Raw genomic sequence first — 14,223 nt, 5'->3', positions numbered from 1 at the left:
CAGTTAGGGGAGAGCAGATCACACCTTCGAGGCACTATGGCCAACTGTGAGCTGAGCACAGAGCAGGCACTCCAAGGTCATTTGCTGAATGGCACCTGGATGGGCCAGAGAAAATGGGATGAGGTGGAAATGGGGACGGCATGAAACAAAGATGAATGGGGTGAGAGAAAGCAGGCAGCTGTCTAAGACAGTTTCCATTCTCTCTGTCAGCACATATACAAAGTCATGGTTAGCAATTTTCTGCTCCACAGTGATGTTTTACCTTCACAATTTCCTGTGCCAAAATCCCTCCAACCACCGCACACACTGGGGCCATCTCGGAGAAGCAGTACCTAAAAGAGAAGAAGACAAGGAAAATGGAGCACTGGGAACAGAATTGTGACCATGACATCTGGAGAAATTCAGTAGTAGGCTCTCCTGAATAAAAACAACTTCAAGCAGGAGGGCCCGATTCAGATAGCAGTGTTAATGCTGGCATCTAGGCATGAAAATGAAATCTGAGTCAGGGATTCATAAGTGGTTGGAAAAGACCTTTGAACTTTGGCAAGCAGAAATTCTTTCACAATACTTTTATTTTTACAAGTTAAAGGAAAGACTATATCTGTGCTTCCTATATCTGTCCTAGAGATATCAGATGTTTCAGCGCCCTGGTCACATTCTCGCAATTCTCTTCTTACCCATAATGGCCAGTGGGTTCTATATGCTATTCCCAGACAAATGTCAGGGAGCAGGCCTGTGTTAACATGTAGGAGGCAAGGGAAATTTGAGGCGTGAAATTAAAGTATGAGGGCAGAAAAAGTCTTCACAACCCACATAGAAACCAGCCCTTCTGGGCCAGGATGGGGCATCCAGAGGACAAATTTTAGATGACACAGTCACCTGCCCCTCCAAGTTACCCATCCTAGTAAGCAAATCACTTAATTCCACCACTTCCCCAAAGGAAGTGTGCTCTGCCAGCTTCTACTCCTGAACACAATGCTGTGTGCTCACCAAGCAAACTGGAACACAGACAAGTGAAAGGGAAAGCCTCCCTACAGAACTACCTCCAATCTCCCCAGTGTGGTGCACATCCTTCTAGACTTTTTTTGAGACGGAGTCTCGCTCTGTCACCCAGGCTGGAGTGCAGTGACGCGATCTCGGCTTAGTGCAAGCCCCGCCTCCCGGGTTCATGTCATTCTCCTGCCTCAGCCTCCTGAGTAGCTGAGACTACAGGCACCCGCCACCACGCCCGGCTACTCTGAATTTTTAGTAGAGACGGGGTTTCACCATGTTGGCCAGGATGGTCTCAATCTCTTGACCTCGTGATCGCCTCGGCCTCCCAAAGTGCTGGGATTACAGGTGTGAGCCACTGCGCCCAGCCCCTTCTAGACATTTTTAAAAGTGCACAATCTAAACGGGTATAATTAGGGCGGGCTCAGTGGCTGATGCCTGTAATCCCAGCACTTTGGGAGGTCGAGGTGGGCGGATCACAAAGTCAAGAGATCGAGATCATCCTGACCCACATGGTGAAACCCCGTTTCTACTAAAAATACAAAAATTAGCTTGGTGTGGTGGGGTGAGCCTGTAGTCCCAGCTACTCAGGAGGTTGAGGCAGGAGAATCGCTTGAACCTGGGAGGCATAGGTTGCAGTGAGCTGAGATCGCACAACTACACTCCAGCCTGGTTACAGGGCAAGACTGTCTCAAAAAATAAATAAATAAATAAATAGGTATAATTTTAAACCCAAATATTATCAACTATTACTCTTCTGTTCTATAACCTATTGAGGGACATTTAAGCTGTTCAACACTGTAATCATACATCTTGACAAAGACACAGGCGTGGAAATAATTCCTTAAGACAAATTTCTAAATATAGCAATGCTAGTTTTTCATATGTATGCCAAAATGCCCTCCCAAAAGGCTGTATCCATTCCAATCCCAAGAGCTGTGTCCAAAAGCACCTCCGGCTCCTTACGCCCTGGCCAGGACCAGCACATTCCCATTTTGTTCATCCAGGGGTAACATCTTCCTGCTTATCAAGGTCCACTACAGAGCTCTAAAATACATGGAGAACTAGGGCTGGGCACGGTGGCTCACATCTGCAATCCCAGCACCCAAGGCGGGTGGATCATTTGAGGTCAGGAGTTCGAGACCAGCTTGACCTACATAGTGAAACCCCGTCTCTACTAAAATACAAAAATTAGCCGGGTGTGGTGGCGGGCGGCTGTAATACCAGATACTCGGGAGGCTGAGGCGGAAGAATTGCATGAACCCAGGAGGTGGAGGTTGCAGTGAGCCGAGATGGCGCCACTGCACTCTGGCCTGGGTGACAGAGAGACTCCCAATAATAATAATTAAAAAACTCCTCCCATTGCTGGTAGAATCTCATTTTGGCCGTGTTGGAGGAATAGTTCAGTCTGGCCAATATGGTGAAACCCCGTCTCTACTAAAAATACAAAAATTAGCTGGGCGTGGTGGCACGTGCCTATAGTCCCAGCTACTCCAGAGGCTGAGGCAAAAGAATCACTTAAAGCCGGGAGGCAGAGGTTGCAATAAGCCGAGATCACGCCACTGCACTCCAGCCTGGGTGACACAGCGAGACTCTGATTCAAAAAAAAAAAAAAAAGGAACCAGATAACAGGCCAGGTGCAGGTGCAGTGGCTCATGCCTGTAATCCCAACACTTTCAGAGGCCAAGCTGGGTGGATCATGAGGTCAGGAGTTTGAGATCAGTCTGGCCAATATGGTGAAACCCCATCCCTACTAAAAATACAAAAATTAGCCGGGCGTGGTGGCACGCGCCTGTAGTCCCAGCTACTCAGGAGGTTGAGACAGAAGAATCACTTGAACCACAGACCACAGAGGCAGAGGTTGCAGTGAGCCGAGATCGGGCCATTGCACTCTAGCCTGGGTGACAGAGTAAGACTCCATCTCAAAAAAAAAATTAAAAAAAAAAAAAAAATAGCTGGGCATGGTGGCGTATGCCCGTAATCCCAGCTACTCAGGAGCCTAAGGCAGGAGATTCACTTCAACCCGGGAGGTGGAGGTTGCAGTGAGCCGAGATCACGCCACTGCACTCCAGCCTAGGTGACAAAGTGAAACTTTGTCTCAAAAACAAACAAACAAACAAACAAACAAAAGAACCAGATAATAAAATATTTTCAGCTTTATGGGCCATATGGTCTTTGTTATAACTATTTAACCCTGCTGTGGCACAAAAGCTGCCACAGATAATATATAAATGAGTAAGTGTGCCAATAAAACTTTATTTACAAAAAGAGGTGGCAAGCCAGTTTGCCAAGGGCTATTCCAAATTAAAAGAGATACAAGTGGCTCACGCCTGTCTATCCCAGAAGTTTTGGAAAGCCAAGGCAGAAGGATGGCTTGAATCCAGGAGTCTGAGAACAGCCTGGGCAACAGAGTGAGACCCCCGTCTCTACAACAAAAATAAGTAAGTATTAATTATCATTTAACTCAGGCAGATGTGCTTTGTATACTCTCTTGTTATGCGGTTCATAACTTTAAAAAATAGGAAACAGCCTGGTGAACATAGTGAGACCCTGTCAATACAAAAAAAAAAAAAAAAAAAATTTAGTCAGTCTTGGTGGTACAAGCCTATAGTCCCAGCTACGCAAGAGGCCGAGGTGAGAGTATCGCCTGAGCCCAGGAGGTTGATGCTGCAGTGAGCTATGATGTGCCACTGCACTCTAGCCTAGGCAACAGAGAGAGAACCTATCTTAAAAAAAAAAAAAAAAAAAAAGTCTGGGCGTGGTGGCTCACACTTGTAATCCCAACACTTTGGGAGGCCGAGGCAGGCGGATCATGAGGTCGAGAGATCGAGACCATCCTGGCTAACACAGCGAAACCACATCTCTACTAAAAAATACAAAAAAAATCAGCTGGGCGTGGTGGCGGGCGCCTGTTATCCCAGCTACTGGGGAGGCTGAGGCAGGAGAATGGCGTGAACCTGGGAGGCGGAACTTGCAGTGAGCCAAGATCATGCCATCGCACTCCAGCCTGGGGGACAGAGCGAGACTCTGTCTCCAAAAAAAAAAAAGCCATCATCTAAACATAGGCAGCAGTTTACAAGGTGCCTTTGTAACATCAGCACCGTGAGGTCAGCGGCTGATGACACTGTACAGGCTTGGATCTCATGGTAACTCACTGGGGCACTCATCTCTTGGTGGAGGAATGACCAGTTTGTGAGAAGCAAGTGTTTCCTCTGCTGTGCTTCGCAGCAGGAAGAAGGACTGGGTCATGCAGGGCTTCAGTTCCAATAATCCCAGCCAGGCAGCCAGTGGCAAGCGGCAGCCGCTGAGCATACCTGGGGCTGGGTGCTGGGCCGTGAGTGTGCAGCCAAGTGACTATTTGGGCATTCAGAGTGATGAACGGTCTGGCTCTGCATCACCGGCCAGCAGAGTTGAAGGCCCTGCTTCCTAGAAGAGGAAAGCCACAGCCTAACGAGCTGCTGGCTGGTTTTCTCTCCAAAGTGGTTCCTTCCCTGCCCACCCTCTTTGGGGAAACCGCTTTTCCATGTCTCAGTCTCGTGTGCTCAGGCACTGCCACTCTATTGCTGCCTTTTTTTTTTTTTTTTTTTTTTTTGAGAAGGAGTCTCCCTCTCGCTCTGTCGCCCAGGCTGGAGTGCAGTGGCATGATCTCAGCTCACTGCAACCTCTGCCTCCCGGGTTCATGCCATTCTCCTGCCTCAGCCTCCCGAGTAGCTGGGACTTAGGCGCCCACCACCACACCTGGCTAATTTTTTGTATTTTTAGTAGAGATGGGGTTTCACCATGTTAGCCACGATGGTCTCAATCTCCTGCCTCGGCCTCCCAAAGTGCTGGGATTACAGGCGTGAGCCACCGCGCCCAGCCTTACGCTATATGTATTGAGACACGGTCTCTCTCTGTCACCCAGGCTGGAATGCAGGGGTGCAATCTTGGTTCACTGCAACCTCTGCTTTCCTGGGCTCAAGCGATGCTCTAGCCTCAGCCTCCAGAGTAGCTGAGACTACAAGCACCAGTCATCGATGCCCAGTTAATTTTTCTATTTTTTGTAGAGACAGGGTTTCACCATGTTGTCAAGGTTGGCCTCAAACTCCTAAGCTCAAAGCAATCTGCCTGCCTCAACCTCCCAAAGTGCTGGGATTATAGGTGTGAGCCACTGTACCAGGACAATCATGGCTTTTTGGGTCAGGGCACCACAGGTGCTTCAAAGACCACTGCTGGCCCTAAATGGAGTGGGGTTTGCTGTTGCTCACCTGAAGTTCCCAGCAGGAAGTCAACAAAGAAAGGACTAGGGACTCTGGCAGACCTTACTGTTGATAAGAAACCAAGGTAGCATGCTGCTACTAGAGCAAGCACTGTGATGATACCTGGGGTGGGATCTGGGTTGGCTACTTACTACCTGATGCCTAGTACATAATAGCTGCTCAGTAAACTGCAGCCATCATTATCACTGCTACAAGCTGGAGGCACTGCAAAGCCGAGTTTAGGAAGCCTCTCAAGACATGGAAAGGGAATTAGGGTGTGTACATGATCCCAGAGCTGCTTGGAAGGAGATGTGGATGGAGCGCGTGGTGGCTCACGCCTGTAATCTCAGCACTTTGGGAGGCCAAGGTAGACGGATCACCTGAGGTCAAGAGTTCAAGACCTGCCTGGCCAACATGGAAAACTCCATCTCTACTAAAAATACAAAAAAAATTAACTGGGCGTGGTGGCAGGCACCTGTAATCCCAGCTACTCAAAAGGCTGAGTTAGGAGAATGGCTTGGACCCAGGCGGCAGAAGTTGCAGTGAGTCGAGATTGTGCCATTGCACTCCAGCCTGGGCAACAAGAGCGAAACTCTGTCTCAAAAAAAAAAAAAAAAAAAAAAAGAGAGAGACAGAGATTGTGACCTAGTCACTATGTGGTCTTCTCCAATCAAATCCTAAGCCTGTTTATGAGAGCAAAAAGGTAGTCACGTAAGGTGAAAGCATGGAGTGTCCAAGTGAGAGGATGCTGGGAACACGGGTGGTTTTGCTGCTGGGGGTATGAATTGATAGGATACCAATGGAGGCAAGGTGGCAATGCTGACCAAATGATAAATTACATCCTTCTGACCCAGCAACTCCCTTCCTCCTAATTATCCTGCAGTTGTACCTGCACACGTACGACACAAGGTCACACACTGCAGTGTTACGCAGTTAGAAAAGCCTGAACACAACTTGAGTGTGCAGGCAACTGGTTCAATAAACTCCATCGCTTCACACGCTAGAATACTAAGGAGCTGTGGAAAAGAGGGAGCAAATTATGTACTGATCTGGAGATGTCCCCAAGACATAACAAGATCACATAAAGTGAAAAAAGGTAGAGAATAATGTTTACAGATCTTACATTGCCTTGAATTTTGAACCACGTGAATATAAGATACTTACGGTAAAAATCAGAATCTGTCCCCTCTTTATTTTTTATATATTGCTATTCTAGTGGAGAGGCAGAAGTCTACAGGAGCGAGCAGAATGTGGCAGGGTGCTCTCTGAAGGGTTTCTAATAAAAGAGCTCGTCAAATTAAGGCAAATCCTGAAAACAAACTTTATCTGTCCAGACTAAACAGTGATAAATACTGACACCAACCTGACAAAGTCCTCAGGAAGCAGGTCAGGACTAATACCCAGTGAGTCAAGCACATCATTTCGTATCTGGAGCAACAACTCAGAATCTTCCTCATATGTATCAGAACTGGGATCTCTTCCTTTATCTGTACGGAACTTTAAGAGCACTGGGAATAAGAAAAAGAAGGCAGGTTATAAAGCCACTTTTTTTTTTTTTTTGGAGATGGAGGCTCACACTGTCACCCAGGCTGGAGTGCAATGGCACAATCTTGGCTCACTGCAACCTCTGCCTCCCGGGTTCAAGCGATTCTTCTGCCTCAGCCTCCTGAGTAGCTAGGACTACAGGCACGAACCACCATGCCTGGCTAATTTTTGTATATTTAGTAGAGACGGGGTTTCACCATGTTGGTCAGGCTTGTCTCAAACTCCTGACCTCGTGATCCGCCCGCCTCGGCCTCCCAAAGTGCTGGGATTACAGGTGTGAGCCAAGGCAGCTGGCCACTTTTTTTTATTTATTCAACAAACATAGTCAGAGAGGCAATCCAATAATTATAAAAGCAATTTACCTTACTGTGAAAAGTGCTGTGACAGCATAATAGGGCGTCTGACACCCTCTGTAGGGTGGTATCAGGAAGGCTTCCCCGAGGAAACAATTCAATGAAGTATATATGAGTTTGAAAGGGGCAGAAAGCAGTGGAAGCTTTCAGTAGAGGAAAAAGGCTCTATTAAGACCTGGAAGAGCCGGGTGCGGTGGCTCACAGCTGTAATCCCAGCACTTTGGGAGGCCGAGGCAGGTGGATCACAAGGCCAGGAGTTCGAGACCAGCCTGGCCAACATAGTGAAACCCCGTCTCTACTACAAATACAAAAATTAGCCAGGTGTGGTGACACGTGCCTGTAGTCCCAGCTACTTGGGAGATTGAAGCAGGAGAATCACTTGAACCCAGCAGGCGGAAGTTGCAGTGAACCAAGATTGTGCCACTGCAATCTAGCCTGGGTGACAGAGTGAGACTCCGTCTCAAAAAAGTAAAATTAAAAAAAAAAAAAAAAAAAGCCAGGTGCGGTGGCTCACGCCTGTAATCCCAGCACTTTGGGAGGCCGAGGTGGGAGGATCACGAGGTCAGGAGTTTGAGACCAGCCTGACCAACATGGTGAAACCCCGTCTCCACTAAAAATATAAAAAAAATTAGCCAGGCACCTATAATCCCAGCTACTCGGAAGGCTGAGGCAGGAGAATCGCTTGAACCCAGGAGGCAGAGGTTGCAGTGAGCCAAGATCGTGCCACTGCACTCCAGCCTGGGCAACAGAGTGAGACTCTGTCTGGAAAAAAAAAAAAAAAAGACCCAGAAGAGGCAGAGTGTGATGGCACACATCTGTAATCCCAACACTTTGGGGGGCCAAGGCGTGAGGATCGCTTGAGCCCAGGAGTTTGAGATAATCCTGGGCAACATAGTGAGACCTCACTGCTACCAAAACAAAAACAAAAACAAAAACAAAAAATTTAGCCAGGTATGGTGGTGCCTGTAGTCCCAGCTACTAAGGAGGCCAAGGCAGAAGATCACTTGAGCTCAGAAGGTCAAGGCTACATGAGCAGAGATCTCATCACTGCACTCCAGCCTGGGTGACAGAGTGAGACCCTGTCAAAAAAAAAAAAAAAGAAGAAGAAAAAAAGGAAAGCAAAAGGAAAAAAGGGAAGGAAGAAGCGAAGGGGAAGGGGAAGGGAAAGGGAAAGGGGAAGGGACCCAGAAGAGAGATAAGGAGTGGGAGGTACACATTCTAGGCAGGACCAGTTTAAAGGCTGCTTTAGCCAGAAGGGCCAGCCATATACTTAGACCCATCAAACAGGAAGGTCATTACAAACAAAACTTCCTTTACTATGAAAACTATCTCAATCCCCATAAACGGATGTTTAATTTTGGTTGTGGTTCAGATGATGGCTGTGAGTCAGAACTACTGTGTAAGAAGACCCCAACAAGGCTATAACTTTTATCCCAAATAAAGACAAATAGGAGCAAAAGACTAATTAGGCTGGGTGCAGTGGCTCACGCCTGTAATCCAAGCATTTTGGGAGGCCAAGGCGGGTGGATCATCTGAGGTCAGGAGTTTGAGACCAACCTGGCCAACATGGTGAAACCCGGTCTCTACTAAAAATACAAAAATTAGCCAGGCGTGGTGGCAGGCACCTGTAGTCCCACTTACTCAGGAGGCTGAGGCAGGAGAATCACTTGAACCCGGGAGGCAGAGGTTGCAGTGAGCCGAGATCGTGCCACTGAACTCCAGCCTGGGTAACAGAGCGAGACTTCATCTCAGAAAAAAAAAAAAAAAAAAAAAAAAGACTGGCCAGGTGTGGTGGCTCACGTCTGTAACGTCTGTAATCCCAGCACTTTGGGAGGCCGAGGCAGGCAGATCACGAGGTCAGAAGTTCGAGACCAGCCTGGCAAACACGGTGAAACCCCGTCTCTACTAAAAAAAATACATAAATTAGCCAGGCATGGTGGCGCAAGGCTGAAGCAGAAGAATCACTTGAACCTGGGAGGTTGCAGTGAGCTGAGATCGCGCCACTGCACTTTGCCTGTGCGACAGAGCGTAACTCCATCTCAAAAAAAAAAAAAAAAAAAAAAAAAGACTGATTAACATACCAACACCTTCTAACTGCCCACTACACCTTGTCCACAGGTAACCCGCCTGCGGGTGGGCAGGCATTCTTGTTCCCTACATGCTGCCCAAGGAAAGGGCACAGCCAGTCTCGAGCCTTGTCTCTAAGGACAATACTCTTTCTCCCACATCACACAGGCTATTTCAGAACAGACATAGAGACATGGATCAGCTTCTAGGCCCAAGCCCTGAGTGCTTTACACCTGGAGAGGGGGCTTTACAGTTTGTCAGTTCTTTCATTGATATCTCTTCCATATATGTTGATTGAAAAAGTAGACTTATTCAGCAAATTATACTCTCTACCAGGACAAGGGTTCCTACATAAAAATTAAGGTAAATTGAAAACTACTAGGAGTTGCTGTGAGGCTCTTTAAAAAATGCAATATTTGGTACCCACCCCAGACTGAAGCATCAGAGTCACACTTTTTAAAGACCAAATAGTTTTGGTAATGAGCAGCCTGTGTTGAGGACCATTCTCTAAGTAGAATTCATTCACTCCACCAGCCTGGCACTTACTTTGTGCCAGACAGACCTGGGTGCTAAAGGTCCAATGGCGAGTGAGTGAATCTTGGTCTCTGCATCTGTGAAGGCAATGGGTGGGAGAACAACTGAGGAGGACACAGTTTTAGAAGCTACAACAGGTGGCTCCACTGAAGCCTGGGAGACGTTCAGAAATGGGTTATAAAGTGTTCCAAGAAGATCTCAAACCACAGATGCCCAGGTTAAAAAAAAAAAAGACACACCCTGCTTCTGGGCTATGCTTTCCTCAGTGCCAATGTCAGACAAAGGCCCCTGGCCTGTATTTCTCTGGTAACTTCCACCTGTCCAGTATAGACGGGGTTCTGCATATCAGAGAAGAGGTAATTTCTTTTTCTTTCTTTCTTTTTTTTTTTTTTTGAGACAATCTCGCTGTGTTGCCCAGGCTGGAGTGCAATGGCGTGATCTCAGCTCAATGCAACCTCCACCTCCCGGGTTCAAGCCATTCTCCTGCCTCAACCTCCCAAGTAACTGGGGATTACAGGTGCCTGCAGCCACACCCAGCTAATTTTTTGTATTTTTAGTAGAGACGGGGTTTCACTAAAAATAGAAAAATTCCTGGTCTCAAGTTCCTGACCTCAGGGGATCCTCCCACCTTGGCCCCCCAAAGTGCTGGAATTACAGGCGTGAGCCACAGCACCCAGCTGGTAATTTCTTTAAAAAAAAAAAAAGGAAAGAAAAGAAAAAAGCTCCAGAACACCCATTGACTCTTCTGAATACTGTTTGCTTTCTGAGAATGTTACTCTCTTCTCTTTTTCAAGAACACAGCTTCTGCAACCCTCAATGCTACCTCAACACTTGGCAGTCAACTCAAAGCTATAACAATTGGCCAGGTGTGGTGGCTCATGCCTGTAATCCCAGCACTTTCAGAGGCTGAGGCAGGTGGATCACCTGAGGTCAGGAGTTCAAGACCAGCCTGGCCAACACAGTGAAACCCCATCTCTACTAAAAATACCAAAAAAATTAGCCGTGCATGGTGGTGGGTGCCTCTAATCTCAGCTACTCGGGAGGCTGAGGCAGGAGAATCTCTTGAACCCGGGAGGTGGAGGTTGCAGTGAGCTGAGATTGTGCCACTGCACTCCAGCCTGGGCGACAGAGCGAGACTCTGTCTCAAAAAAAAAAAAAAAAGGCTGTAACCATCTAGATGATCTGGATGCCAGAGAGCACTGATCTGCTACCACCCAATACTTCTACTTTTGTAGATGTGCTGCTGGCATTCCGATTGTAGTAAATAAATGCAACTGAGTAACCATTTTGGGGCAGGGTAGAGAAATGACTGCAGAAGTGGCAAGTACTGCCTGTTTGGACCAAGCCTCTTTTCAAAAAATGTCCCATAAAATAAAGGAGGCCAGGTGCAGTGGCTCACGCCTGTAACCCCAGCACTTTGGGAGGCTAAGGTGGGCAGATCACTTGAGGTCAGGAGTTTGAGACCAGCCTGGCCAACATGGTGAAACCCCATCTCTACTAAAAATAGGAAAATTAGCCGAAAGTGTGGTGGGTGCCTATAATCTCAAGTACCTGGGAGGCTGAGGCAGTAGAATTGCTTGAACCCAGGATTCAGAGGTTGCGGTGAGCCGAAATCACACCACTGCACTCCAGTCTGGGATACAGAGAGGCTGTCTCAAAAAATAAATTAAGTAGCCGGGCATGGTGGCTGATGCCTGTAAATCCCAGCACTTTGGGAGGCCAAGGCGGGTGGATCACGAGGTCAGGGGTTCAAGACCAGCCTGGCCAAGATGATAAAACCCCATCTCTACTAAAAATACAAAAATTAGCTGGGCATGGTGGCAGACGCTTTTAATCCCAGCTACTCGGGAGCCTGAGGCAGGAGAGTCGCTCAAACCCAGGAGGCAGAGGTTGCAGTGAGCCGATATCGTGCCACTGCAATCTAGCCTGGGTGACAGAGCCAGACTGTCTCAAAACAACAACAACAACGACAACAACAACAACAAACCAGTAGGAAGGGTGATAATAATTACCCCCTCACCAGGTTATCGTGAAGATCACATGAGTGCTAAGCCATGTGAAATGTTCAGTATAGTGCCTGACACATAGTAGGCACTATAACGCTTTGGGCTTTGGTGCTCCCACAGCTATATTTTCTTTCCTTCTTTTTTCTTTTTTCTTTTTTTTTTTTTGAGACAGAGTCTCACTCTGTTGCTGGCAAGCTCCGCCTCCCGGGTTCACGCCATTCTCCTGCCTCAGCCTCCCTAGTAGCTGGGACTACAGGCGGCCGTCACCACGCCCGGCTAATTTTTGTATTTTTAGTAGAGATGGGGTTTCACCGTGTTAGCCAGGATGGTCTCGATCTCCTGACCTTGTGATCAGCCCACCTTGGCCTCCCAAAGTGCTGGGATTACAGGCGTGAGCCACCGCGCCCGGCCTATTCCCACAGCTATGTTTTCAAACCAAAAGATGAAAAGCTTTGTGGTAACAGCTGAAAAAAAAATCACCTCCTCTTGTTGGTCCCTTGTGACAGTTGGTGCTTGTGTCCCAGTGACAAAGAAATAAGATCGCACAAGAGTCATCTAGCACAGGGTTCCTGCCACTGTCCATCACCTTGCACCTGGAAAGCAGGCAGCCTCAGTTTCCACGTGACTGCTGCAAGGCCTCAGACTGTGCCCTATAAGCAGCCCATGCACAGCTTTGCCTCCATCTGCTCAGGCAGTGTTGATACCCTTTCCGGGTCTTGTTGCCCTGTTCTCTCAGGAGTGACTGACAGGACTAGCATTTGACATTTGATGCAATATCCTCTGCTTTGGCTATACTAACAGATGGCTGGATTCCTTTATTTTTATTCATTTATTTACTTGTTTTTTTCTTTTTTTTTTTTTTTTTGAGATGGAGTCTCACTCTGTCACCCAGGCTGGAGACGCCCACAACCACGCCCAAATAACTTTTGTATTTTTACTAGTGACGGGGCTTCACTATGTTGGCCAGGCTGGTCTCGAACTTCTGACCTTAAGTGATCCTCTTGCCTCAGCCTCCCAAAGTGCTGGGATTATAGGCATGACCCACTATGCCCAACCTACCCATCCTACTTTACAGATCAGGAAACTGAAGTTCAGAAACATTAAATGACTTGGTCACTGTAACTCCCAAGTACTGGAGCAGAAATGTAAACTCAAATCTAGCTTCAGAATTTGTGCTTCTTAACCCTAATGGAATCCAAAAGAAACAGCAGGTCCATACAGGGACACAGCACCTAGGATTCCAAGTGGTCTGGTTCTTTGCCACCCACCTCAGGGGATCCCCCATTTGATCAAGTTTTTGTCAAATGCATTTTTCCAGATGGGCCTCGCCTCTGTTAATTTCAAGCTGTAAGTTCAGTGGGTGAGAAGTGGAGACAGTGGTCATACAAAACTTTGCCCATCAATCTTGAGAGAGTAAACCAGCTTCATCTTAGGAAGAAATAGGACAGCATTAAGAGCAGGAGCAAAGGCAGCAGCAGCTGGCCCGCTGTTTCTCTGGGACCCTTGCCTGTTCCTGGTGCAGTTCGGCTGGACGAGGGCCGGCAGGCTGGCACCGTCCACATACCTCGCTGACCACATCTGAAGTCCTTGCAGGGCCTCTGGGAAGGGGGCCAATCAGTCCAGCCACTTATTTGCAGCAAAACAAACAGAAGCTGTCTTTTTTCACTCTTTCTTGAAGGTCAGACTCCAGTTAGCAGCAGTGGAGGGGGGCAGGAAGAAACCCATGTTCTTGACAGGCAGCAGCCTCAGAACTGACCCTAGCCCCTGACAAGTTCTCGCTTATTAAATTCTCCTCTTTGTTCTGCTTTCCGCCCCACCCGAAGAGCCAAACACGCACACATACCACTGTTGACTCTGCATTTCTGAAGAGCACCTCCCACCAGTTTACACATTATAAAACTGTTCCATTAAGATCAAACACTGTCAGGGATAGAGAGGTGCTCTACCAAAAGATGACTCATCAAATCGTATCAAAACACTGCACAAAATTAGAGTTCCAAACTTGATTAAGTTCATCTGAACCTTTTAATTAACTCAGGATGCTGAAGTCTGGGGGGATGACATTCATTGCTGGAGATGATGGGCTAGTGTCTCGGCTTAGGTTCAGGACTTGCCCATGTAATGGAAAAGGCAAACTTTGGAAAAGAGAAACCAAGCACGGTTTTCACGTTATTTATAGAAAAAACTGTGGATTTGTGAATATACAACCACCTTTACAAAATAATGTAAGCACTCAAATTCAAATTTAATCTCAGTTCATAACATCAGGTTAGCGCTATAACGGGAATCTGGACAGCAACATTATTAATCACTGTTTGTTACATAAACTTCTATTACATTTAACTATTATGCCTGAATCTAATCACCAAGGCCACCGAATAAACCAGTACTTTAATAGGAAGAAAATAAAGTCACTGTCACAAATTAGCCCCTAATTGCTGGCCCCCAAAAACAGTTCAATTGTGGGGGGCAGGGGAGTTGAATCTATAT

At 47.3% G+C, this 14,223-nt stretch overlaps 1 protein-coding gene across 2 annotated transcripts in view; it reads right to left on the bottom strand.

Annotated features, from left to right (window-relative positions):
- SAE1 (SUMO1 activating enzyme subunit 1) overlaps positions 1-14,223 on the bottom strand; it is a 78,331-nt gene that overhangs the window by 6,213 nt on the left and 57,895 nt on the right. Inside the window, exons 7-8 of one of the 2 annotated variants that reach the window (XM_004061043.3) lie at positions 6,592-6,736; positions 263-332 (exon numbers count right to left, since the gene is read on the bottom strand). In XM_004061043.3, coding sequence (XP_004061091.2) covers positions 263-332; positions 6,592-6,736 — 215 coding nt within the window. Of the gene's footprint in view, positions 1-262; positions 333-6,591; positions 6,737-14,223 lie in introns of those variants that run through there. The other variant, XM_055369830.2, reaches the window with a different exon arrangement.

This window comes from Gorilla gorilla, chromosome 20, assembly GCF_029281585.2.
Source record: "Gorilla gorilla gorilla isolate KB3781 chromosome 20, NHGRI_mGorGor1-v2.1_pri, whole genome shotgun sequence".
NCBI classification, from domain to species: Eukaryota; Metazoa; Chordata; class Mammalia; order Primates; family Hominidae; genus Gorilla; species Gorilla gorilla.
The sequence above is the reverse complement of the archived record's forward strand: the minus strand, read 5'-3'. Positions and strand labels throughout refer to the sequence as shown.